The sequence below is a fragment of the Trachypithecus francoisi genome, unplaced genomic scaffold (assembly GCF_009764315.1).
Source record: "Trachypithecus francoisi isolate TF-2019V2 unplaced genomic scaffold, Tfra_2.0 Lachesis_group10, whole genome shotgun sequence".
NCBI lineage: Eukaryota > Metazoa > Chordata > Mammalia > Primates > Cercopithecidae > Trachypithecus > Trachypithecus francoisi.
The window spans coordinates 7,491,421-7,502,793 of record NW_022681455.1 but is presented as its reverse complement, the minus strand read 5'-3'; the positions used below and the strand labels follow the sequence as shown (position 1 = coordinate 7,502,793).

The window sequence follows — 11,373 nt, the reverse complement described above, 5'->3', positions numbered from 1 at the left end:
TCTTGTAGAATATCCCTCATTCTGGATTTGTCAGATTTTGTTTCCCACAAGATTAGATTCAGTTCAAGCACTTTAGCAAGAATACTACCTAAGAGATGTTGCCAGCTGACAGGGACACATAATTATATTAGTAATGCTAACTTTGATCCCTTGGTAAAGATGGTGGCTACATCTCTTCATTCTAATAGTACATTTTCCCCGTTTTCCCCTTAGGAATTGGTAAGCAATCTGTAGATTATACCTTGAGGCCATAAGAATACCCTGTTCCCCAGCTACTTTATACAGTCATTCACTGACTCTGTTGCTACATGAGGAGTTATAAATGATTCTGTAATAGTATCATGCCTTCTGTGTTCGTTAACTGGCGTTCTTTCCGCACCTCCATTTTACTGTTTTCTTCACTGTGGGAATCAAGGTGTTTTTAAAGTTACTGATTTAAGGGTTTTTTAAAATTCAATATAATATACTCCTTTAACATTGTAATTCTTGTGGATGCTCAAATTGTCCGAAATGTGGCCAGTGGAAGCCACATTAAGCCATCTGTGTCTTTGACGTATCCCTATTAGTCCTTGAATGCTTTCTTGCTTTGATAACACAAGCTTAACTTTGTACATTTCCCACCCAAGACCTGGAATTAGCCCTTGTAGTTTCCCCAAATGGTTTTAACTCCCAGAATCTAACCAATTTTATATTACTTTAAAAAATTTTTTCAAGTCCGAGTGTCAAACCTCGGTTTCCTTTTGCACTTTGTTTCCCCCTGTGAAGGAACTGTGGAGGAATTTTTTGGTGAACAATTATTTCTAAAGGTAAACAGCACAGTTCTCACTTTTAAAAAATGGTCATAACACTATAAATAGGCAGCACCATAAAATACAGAAGTGTCTAGAAGCTGGTAAGAGAGGGGAGTATGAAGTTAATGTATTCATACTCTGCCTATGATATCCTTATCTTTTTTTTTTTTTTTTTTTTTTTTTTGAGCTGGAGTCTGGCTCTGTCACCCAGGCTGGAATGCAGTGGCACACTCTCAGCTCACTGCAACCTCCACTTCCTGGGTTCAAGCAATTCTTCTGCCACAGCCTCCTGAGTAGCTGGGACTACAGGAACATGCCACCAGGCCCGGCTAATTTTTGTATTTTTAGTAGAGACGGGGTTTCATCATATTGGCCAGGCTGGTCTTGAACTCCTGACCTTGTGATCCGCCCGCCTCGGCCTCCCAAAGTGCTGGGATTACAGACCTGAGCCACTGCGGCCAGCCCGGTATCCTTACTTTTTATTTGCATTTCCATAGTTAACCGGTTGGTCTGGAAAAATGTGAGACTTTCTGATGTGACATGACTCCTGATAAAAAGTTCTAGTGTATATTTCCCTGTTTGTATATGTGAACCAAATTAAAACTTAGCCCACGTCAAACATATCCTCTCTTCAGGATACAGCCCCATATCATCTCAGAGCTTCATGACAACTTTAGCAGAAGCCTGGAGGGAGTAGGAAAGATTTGTCAGTTGACTCTACCCTCTAGTTACTGTTTCAGCCCGAGGAACTGCTCTATACTGATGCTGCTGACCTGTTTTGATTATCACTTTCCTGGAGTGGTGTCCAGACTCCTGGCCTCTGTTATGGATTGGATTGGGTCCCTCAAAAATGCATATGTTTAAGTACTAACCCACAGTGTGACTATATAAGGAGATAGGGCCCTAAGAGGTAATTAAGGTTAAATGAGGTCATAGAGGAGGGGGGTACTCTAATCAGATAAGACTGATAGCCACCCATGAGCCACGTCTCACTAGAAACCAACCCTGCGTGCACCTTGATCTTGTACTTTTAGCTTCCAGAACTGTGAGAAAATATACTTCCGTTTAAGCCACTCAGTCTGTGCCATCTTGTTATGGCAGGGTGAGGTGACTAATATGGTCTCCCAGCTCTAGCATAAGGGATTTCCTTCATTTTTCCCAATACATTTACCACATTTTTCTTCTTCCTTTTGGATTATGGGGGCTATTTTTGCACCATGTATTTCTAGCACAGACTCCATGGCTTCTGGCACAATGCATGGCACACGAACTCAGTATTTAATGCATAAAATTAGTTTCAACTCCTGCAAATTGGGAAAGGGAGTAAGAGGAAGAAGAGGTGAGATAAGAAGAGTGCTGTGGAGGAAAAATGGCCCATGCAATGAGAATGGAGGTGACTTTCACTCTAAGTACCAAAAGCCCCCAATAATTTATCTAATCTTAATGATCTTTTTTGTTCTATACAATTAGCATGTTTTCCTACTTCCTATCTGTACTATAAAATTTGTATTAATATATACTGCTGACATTTGAAAGTTGTCCCACTGATTGCTTTATCTGTTTCTGTCCCTACCCACATTGCAAATGCTTTGTTGTCAGGGGGCTTGTAAATTCTACTCAGGCCAGGAGCGGTGCTCATGCCTGTAATCCCAGCACTCTGGGAGGCCGAGGTGGGTGAATTACGAGGTCAGGAGATCGAGATCATCCTGGCTAACAGGGTGAGACCCTGTCTCTACTAAAAATATAAAAAATTAGCGGGCATGGTAGCGGGTGCCTGTAGTCCCAGCTACTTGGGAGACTGAGACAGAATGGCGTGAACCCGGGAGGCAGAGCTTGAGTGAGCTGAGATAGGGCCACTGCACTGCAGCCTGGGCGACAGAGCAAGACTCTCTCTCAAAAAAAAAAGTAAATTCTACTCAATCTTCATAGTAACTAAGCCAATACTAGACATGGTAGTGTTCAGTGAAGTCATGTTAATCTAATGACAAATGTGTGAATTTCAGTAGTTTCTCTTTGATCCAAAGGCACAGGCTTATATTTTCTTGTCTTTCAACAGAGAGCCAAGAACTCTTCAAAAATCATTTTCATGGGTTCCAGGACAAGTCTTTCCTCTTACGGGACAAACTGAAACACTATCTATTTTGAGGATACCCAAAAAGCATCTTAGCAACTTCATGTTTTTTCAATGCTATGATGGTGACTTTTGCCAATGCTACTTGGTACTCAATGTCCAGAATAAACTAGAACACGGTATTGACCTCCAGACTGGCCTCTTTACACAGGCCTTCTTTCCAAGGACTCCATTGGGTACATGACAGGCATCTGAGAAGTACTGAAAGGACTAACTTCAAAAGACCATCTTCTAATAAAAATTCAGAACCAAATAGTTTTTTTAATGGTATTTCTTCACAGGTATTTAATAAATGTTTTTAGACCTATGATAAAAATATGCTCCTAAATGTTTACCTATGCTTATAAACATATTAAAAACACAAAAACTTCAAAAGTCTAAAAGTTTATTGCCAGAATAGCAAACTTCATAAAGACACCTTTTTAAAGTACATCGAAAATGACAAGCAAAATAAACAGAAAACTTTGACCAAAGAAAAGCAAAGATTGCTGCTGTCATGCACATACAGTCAAATTAACACCAAACCAAATAAGTACATCAAAGACTATATCGGTTATACAATCCACACTCTAAAACTAAGGAAACTCATTCCAAAATGCTTGGTTTGGGGTTGGGGATTTGAGAGGGGAGCTGGTGCTGGGAGGGCAATTTTCTCCTAATACAGAATATGGAAATATTTAGATGAGAAGCAGAATGACTAAAATATCAGTGATCCATTTTTTTCTCCAAGCATAGAAAACTGTATTATAGGCTTCCAAAATGAAAGAATGGATCAAAAATCCAAACACAGAAGAAACAAATCCTAGGTTCAATTTGTGTTACAACTGATTGGCACTTCAGACGCACCGCATCCAAGTGTACTACTTATTTAAGATGAGCTAAGAAGATAAAAGCCAGAACAGCCTTTACTATTTGATTTCAATCATAGCTATATTTTCTGTAAGCATAGAACGTCCTATCACTCTACTGCAAGCACTGGGATTTTCTTTTTTATTATTTAATAAATTGGCAATTCATATAAATGAAGCCAAGGTATAGCAACTACTCCCAACTGACTACTAGTGCCCAATAGAACTACTGCTAAATGAGTAGGAGTAAGAGTAGGAAGAATTCCCTGTGGCGTCAAAGCTTCCTCTCCGAGACCCACTGCGGGACCCGGAGCGAGATCCAGAGCGAGATCCAGAGCGGGAGCCGGAGCGGGAGCCCGGAGCCGAAGACATGTTGTAAGGGCTGGGTAAGCCCTTGGACGACACGGAGGCGGCTTCCAGAAGGCGCAGCCCAGTGATATCTTCTACCATGGAGCGATTTATGGCATCCTTATAGGATATTTTTAATTTGGTTTTGGGGCATGTCAGGATTTTGGCATAGCTGCTGGTGTCTTGCAGCCTCTGTGCCGCGCGGCCATCAATGAACCCCTTCCGGATGGCTTCTTCTGTGCTTATCCTCCCATGCACTTCCGGGTCAACAAGCCCTCCCGTGAGGTACTGGAACTCCAGGAAGCGCTGGCCAGCCTCATACGGGAGCCATTTTTCTTTCACTGCCTCTGCCGCCGACATCTTCTTCTTTCCCTTCACACCCTCGAAGCCTATGAAGGCTTTCTGAGCAGGCTTCAGCCTGGTGGCCATGTCTTGGTCAATCACACCCTGGGAGACTGCATCCTGAAGTGACAGCTTCTGGCCCGTGGTTGGGTGGATGATGCCGCCTGTGCAGGCCTGAGCCTCCAGAAGCCTCTGACCGGTGATGCTGTCGACGATGCCCCGCTCTATACCTTCTGTAATGGAGATTTTCTCTAGGTTTTCTGTGTCAAAGATGGCTGCAATGGGGCTCGATTCTTCCAGGGTGTCGGAAAAAGAGCTGCTCCTTATGGTTAAATTCCTGACGCTGGATATGGTGGAAATCTTACTTACTGATTCATGTCGGGTGCTGCTAAAAACATCATCGCTGACACCACTGCCCATGCTGCTGCCGGTGCCAACACCATTTTTCAAGGAGATCATGTCAGCAAATTGAGTGAGGCTGAGGCTGCCCGATCGGTACTGATCAAAGAACTTCCTGTCAACAAGGCCCTTGTCAATAGCATCTTGAATATCATACTGACTGCCTGTCTTTCTGTCTACCAGGACCACCCTGGTGGAGCCATCTGATCCCGTGATGGTTATTTCTTCCCATTCACATTCCTGCTCACACAGTTCTTTGAAGGTTTCATAATCAATTAGGCCCTTCTTGTAGGCCTCCTGAACAGACATTTCTTTATTGGTTTCTGGGTCAACTATGACCACTCTACGCTTCCTGAGGGTATTCTTTTGTGATGTCTGCACCTGTTTCTTCTTTTCTTTCAGAGGCAGAAGACAGAGCCCCGTATCCTCATCCTTAATGCATCTTTCTTTTAGTTGCAGATAGGTAAGATTTTCTTCAGTGTTGGGGTCAAAAAATCCTTTGGTATCATCACTTGGATCTGAGAGAATCTCACTGAGTTCCTCATTGAAATAGCCCCTCTTATATGCTATGTCAACTGGTAAACGATGGCTCTCCTTTGGGTCAATGATCCCCCCGGTTGCGATCTGTGCTTCTAATAAGCGAATACCATGGCCCTTTTCGATGAGTTCCTTATTCATGGCTTGGAACAAAGAGATGATGTTTCCTGTTTCAGGATCATTATACCCAGTGACAGCTCGTTCCGCAGACAGGAGTTTCTCTTTGAACTCAATGCCCACCAGACCTCTCTTGTAGGCTTCCTCCACTGGTAACCTCAAATTGCTAACAGGATCCACTATAAAGCCAGTAGCTGCTTGGGCTTCCAGTAACTCCAGAGCAGTACCAGGTCGGACTAAGCCAATTTTCATGGCCTCATAAATGCCAAGCTTCTGTTTTGTGGTCTCATTGTATATGCCTGCTATGCAGCTTGAACCCTGGAGGAAGTCCTTAATTCTCTCACCAACTTCATCATAAGAAATCTGACCAGACTCCAGTTCATTGACAGTGGACGGTCTCAATATACCAGAATCTACTAGCTCAGTGACGGTCACAGGTTGTCTGATTCCTTGGAAGGACATGCTTCTCTTCTGTACTGAAAGCAAGAGCAGACCAGTATGTGGTTCGATTCTACACCGTTCCTTCAGCTGCACATAACTGACCTTCTTTTTGGTGATTGGATCCACAAAGTTTTTCTGACTATCTCGGGGATCATTCAGGGATCGATACAAATCTCTATCAATCAGCCCCCGGGCCAAGGCGACATCTTTTGGCAAAAAGACACTGTTCACAGGGTCTACTACACCCCCTGAAGCAATCTGGGCTTCCAGCAGGCGCATTCCAGTTTCTCTATCAATCAAATTTTTCTTGATGGCTTCTGAAACAGATACTGTCTTGCCTGAAAATGGATCGTCAAAACCAGTGATAGCTTTCTCTGCTGTATATATCTGCTGGCGGTCATCGAAGTCAATAAGGTCCCGAGCTATGGCACTGTCGACAGTCAGCTTCTCATTCCGATGGGGATCAATTATACCACCTGTAGCTGCCTGGGCCTCCAGAAGCATGACTGTGGATTCTGGGCTGATTAATTTCTTTCTCTTGGCCTCTACCAAAGAGTACTTTTCCTTAGGAGAAGCAGATGCTCCAGCGATAGATCCTGCACCCCGAAGGAATGGCTGGATTTCAGAAGCAACTTCTTCCACTGACTTCTTCCCCTTCAGTAGTTTGTCCAAGGTTGTTTTGTCGATGAGCTGACACTCATAGAGCTGCATTGCTGTCACCTTCTTCCTCAGCCCATCAAACACCAGCTTGGAGGTGTCAACGGTCCACTCACACTCAGTCTGGGTCTCCCGATGGGACCCATATGGGCGCTGTCTGAGTTTATCGATCTCCCTCTGATATCGGGAGCGTTCTGTTTCTAACTGTGACTGTGTCTCCCTGGTAGAATCCTCCAGCTTACGCCTGCACCTCTCTTCAATTCTCTTGATCTCTGCTTGGAGTCTTTCGATCTCACTCCTAAGACTGTTCTTCTCTCTCTCACTCTTTTCTCTTTCTGATTCTATCTTCCTAATAGCCTCCTCCTTGCGGGAATATTGAGTCTTCCACTGATTCAGGTCATTCTGAATTTGCTGTTTCTCACACTCCAGGCGCTGTTTCACTCTGGTTTCTGCCTCTAGAGTTGCTTTTGCACGATTCAGCTCATCCTCCAGCCTCTGCAGCCTTGCCTTGTCTTGCTCCAGGACTTTGATTTTCACCAGAAGGCTCTCTCTTTCCTGCACCACCTGAGTGCACTGATTCTTTGATTCCTGAATCCTATTAGATGCCTAGAATTGAAAAAGAAATGGGAAAAAAATAATGTTTTGAATCATATCATATTACTATCACAACTTCTATTCTTTTTTTTTTTTTTTTTTTTTTTTTGAGACGGAGTCTCGCTCTGTCGCCCAGGCTAGAGTGCTGTGGCCGGATCTCAGCTCACTGCAAGCTCTGCCTCCCGGGTTCACGCCATTCTCCTGCCTCAGCCTCCCGAGTAGCTGGGACTACAGGCGCCCGCCACCTCGCCCGGCTAATTTTTTATATTTTTTAGTAGAGACGGGGTTTCACCGTGTTAGCCAGGATGGTCTCGATCTCCTGACCTCGTGATCCGCCCGTCTCGGCCTCCCAAAGTGCTGGGATTACAGGCTTGAGCCACCGCGCCCGGCCACAACTTCTATTCTTGTATCTATCTTTAAAAAAAAAAAAAAGCCCTTGCTTATTTTTTCTTTCTACATTTTCCCTGGGTACACTGTAAGCTTGCTATTTTACAAATTTGAGAGAAAAATTCTGCAGATATATGTTGCCACTTTGATAAATGGCTTCATAGTTACTATTTTTTTCTATAGAAGGAACTGTAAGTTGTAGACCTGTCTTGCTCTTAACCATAATTATGCTTTGAAAAATGTGGGGAGTTTTGTTCCAGGTTATCATACCTGCTATACCTACATCTCACCTGTTACAGCTAGACGAACATACTTAATGAAGCAATACAAATATATGAAGGTATCTATTATAGATAAATATATAAATATATATTATATAATTTTATAATTTTATATATAATATATAATACATATATATATACACACACGCATACACACACCAACCCAGCCATACACAATATTTGTCTGTAGAAGTTAAATGTATCAGAAGTTAAAGAAGTTATTTTTAAATTAAGGGTTAGGAGAAGAAAAGCCAAACAAAAGGAAACACACTAGGGCCATGATCAAAAGCAAACACCAAATAATCCATGCAAAAAAATCATCTAAGCAGGCAAAAGAAAAAGTGTTTTAAAAATTGCATAGGGGAACACTTTAGTATGACTTCTATTTAAGAAAATTTTCATTACAAATGTATGCCATAGCTCACTAAATAAGAGCTAACTTCTAATAAGCAGAACGGAACATTTGGAGGAAGTTATACATGTATTAGTGTTCTTAAAAGCAGGGCCAAACACAGGCTACCCAGAGATCAGCATTTGATGTAATGAAAGAACAGCAGGGCACACAGCATTGAAATTATTTTAAAGCAGTTATCTGGATTATGACAGGAAGTAGTAGAGCAATAAAAAGAAAAATTAGATTTTCTATAAGCCTCTATTTAAGCAGCAAGAGCACAGTTCAGATTAGATAATAATGTGATGAATAATTTGAGAAACAGTGAAGCTGTGATCAAATATTTGTGAATACCTCTAAAGCCTGCTTTTGGAATTTCTCAATTTCCTGTCTCAAATTTTCCCTCTCTCTCTGTAAATCATTAATCAGCCCCTGCAGTTCCAGGGTCCGGTTGTTGCTGATCTGCAGCTGGTTCCTTAGTTCCGAGATGGTTGCATTTTTATCACTGTCCGCTTCGCTTCGTCCCCTCCTCAGGTCATCGTACTCCAGCCTCAGGTTCCGCAGTTCTTCTTCCAACATCAAGTGCTCCTTGGTCAGGTTCTCTGTGAGAGACTGCAGCCTCTCAATTTCTATTTTGCTTTCATTTAAGCTTCTGCTTTTATCTTCTATTGCCTTCTGGAAATGCTCATTCCTCAAGTGAGCTTGTTTGACACTTTCCTGTTCCTGGAGTAACTGCCGCCTCAGCGCCTCGACCTCACAGGAGAGCCTCCTCAGCTCTTCCTGGGTCCTCTGCTTTTCCCTCAGGTGGCCATCCAGCACGTCCCTCTGCTGCCGGAGGTCATCCTCGCTCCTCTTCTTAACAATGGACGCCTGCTCCAGCTGCTGGGTTAGGTTGGTGATTTTGATGGCTTGCTCCTTCAGCGACCTCCTCATGCCTTCCAGCTCTTCCTCCAGCTTCTTCCTCTTGCAGGAGTCTTCTGACGCCGTCCTCTTCAGCCGATTCAGCTCCTCTTCCACCTTCTGCTTCTGCAGCTGCAGGTCTTTCAGAGAGCTCTGGAACCGCGTGATATCCTGGTCCTTCACAGTCCTCTCCTGGGAAACCCTTTCATAGTCGATTCTCAGGCGTGTCAGTTCTTGCTCCTGAACCTTCAGTTTGTTTATTGACTCCGTCACACTACTGTTTGCTTTCTGCAGGTCATACTGGACCCTTTGTAATCTCGCGTTTTCATCTTCCAGGCATTTCCGCTCATTTGTTTCTTTGTCGATCAGTTGTTTTAACCTTTCTATCTCCTTGTTTTTATCCTGGATGGTTTTGGCAGCATCATCAAGAGATTGCTTGTATCTTACGCTCTCCTCTGTTCGCATCTGAGTGACTTGTCTCAGCTCAACCTCCAGCTGCTGTTTCCTCTGAGACACCTCAGAGCCAGTGGCCTTTTGCTGTTGGACATCTTCTTCCACCCTCCTGAGATTCTCTGTGGTCTGGGTTAGAGTGTTCTTCAGCCTCTTTATTTCTTCAGATAAGCTCCTGTTTTCTCGGGTGAGATTGTCTATCTGAGCCCGGTAGCCACTGGTATCCTCTTCCTTCTGCATGGTGAGCTGGTGGATGGTGGTCTTGGTGATGTTGATCTCGGTCTCGAACTGATTTTTTAAGCTAATGATCTCCTCATCGTAATTGTTTCTTACCTTACTCAGTTCATTTTCATATTCCCAGCGGCGCTTGGCCTCCTCCTGAAACTCAGCTTTGAGTCTCTCGATCTCCTTATTTTTGTCCTGAATGGTCTTGGCAGCCTCCTCCAGGGACTGCTTGTGCCGGGCATTGTCCTCAGAGCGCTGCTGCATGATCTGCTTCAGCTCTATCTCCAGATGCTGCTTCTTCTGCATTATCTCAGAGCCACAGGCCTTTTGCTGAAGGGCATTTTCTTCAGCTCGCCTTCGCTGCTCAGTGGCCTGCAAGATGCTGTCATTGAGCCTGACAATTTCATCCTTCAGATCTCGATTTTCCCTTGAGAGTCTATCAAGCTGGTTTCTAAGATTTTTGGAATCATCCTCTTTTTGCATGGATATCTCCTTGATGGTAGTCTTCGTAATGTTAATCTCTGTTTCATACTTGTTCCTTAAATTACTCATCTCCTCATTATAGTGGTTTCTTACCTTTGCCAGCTCATTTTCATATTCTCTCTTCCGGGCGCCTTCGTCCTGCAGAAGTACCCTCAACCTTTCAATCTCGTACTCCTTCTCCTTGATGGCTTTCTCAGACTCTAACTTCTGCCAACCCAGGTTTTCCTTTTCACATTGCCTTGCTTTCTGCAGTTGGTCATAGTCATTCTTCTGTTGGTCAAATCTGTCTTCCACAGATTTTCTTCTTCTCTTTTCATCTTCAATCTCATAAGTCAGTCGGGTGATCTTCTCATTGAGTTCTTTTATTTGGCCGTAGCACTTGTCTAGATTTTGCTTAGCCGACTTCCCATCCAGCTCAGCCTGTCTCTTCAGCTCCTCCAGGCTCGCAAGCTTCGTTTTGAACTGGGAACACTCTGCCTGGTATTTCTGCAGGTTCTGATCCAGGAATTTGTTCTTATTACAGTTTTCCGAGTTGGCATCTCGGGCCAGTCTGAGCTCCTCTTCCAAAACTTCGATCTTGGTATTTTTCAGCTGTGGAAGTGAAATCAGAAATTATGTCAAAAGAAAAACACCTCACATTCCAAGAAAGAAGCAGTACTTTTCCCCTCCCAGACCAGTGTGCATTCTCATTTCTCTTTACACACACGGACACACATGTAAAGAGTGACTAGGCAAAAATTCAAGAAATCTGGATTCTCATCATAATTCTTCTACCAGCTGCTCATATAATCTCAGCAAATGATATATTACCTTTGAGTCTGAGGTACCTCATCTGTAAAATGAGGTAATTTCTTTCAAGATCAAAAGCTTATGATTTCATAAATTATGCTCCCTTTATTTCCAGTTTACATTAAAGTAAGTTTACATATAAACTCAATTTAAGTATCATAAATGAGGAATAAAGGGAACAATCACTCAATATAAAAAATTTAAATATATCTAGTCCAAGATGTTATCCTTAACACAAAGAAATAAAGCAAATTCCGTGACC

The 11,373-nt window shown here is 43.1% G+C and overlaps 1 protein-coding gene across 3 annotated transcripts in view; it reads right to left on the bottom strand.

The window, feature by feature from the left end:
• Positions 1–3,290: 3,290 nt before the first annotated feature.
• Positions 3,291–11,373, bottom strand: part of DSP (desmoplakin) — a 47,444-nt gene continuing 39,361 nt past the window's right edge. The window contains exons 23-24 of one of the 3 annotated variants that reach the window (XM_033216147.1): positions 8,619–10,913; positions 3,291–7,217 (exon numbers count right to left, since the gene is read on the bottom strand). In XM_033216147.1, coding sequence (XP_033072038.1) covers positions 3,981–7,217; positions 8,619–10,913 — 5,532 coding nt within the window. In that variant the 3' untranslated portion in view covers positions 3,291–3,980. The remainder of the gene's footprint in view (positions 7,218–8,618; positions 10,914–11,373) is intronic. The other 2 variants (XM_033216149.1, XM_033216148.1) reach the window with 2 other exon arrangements.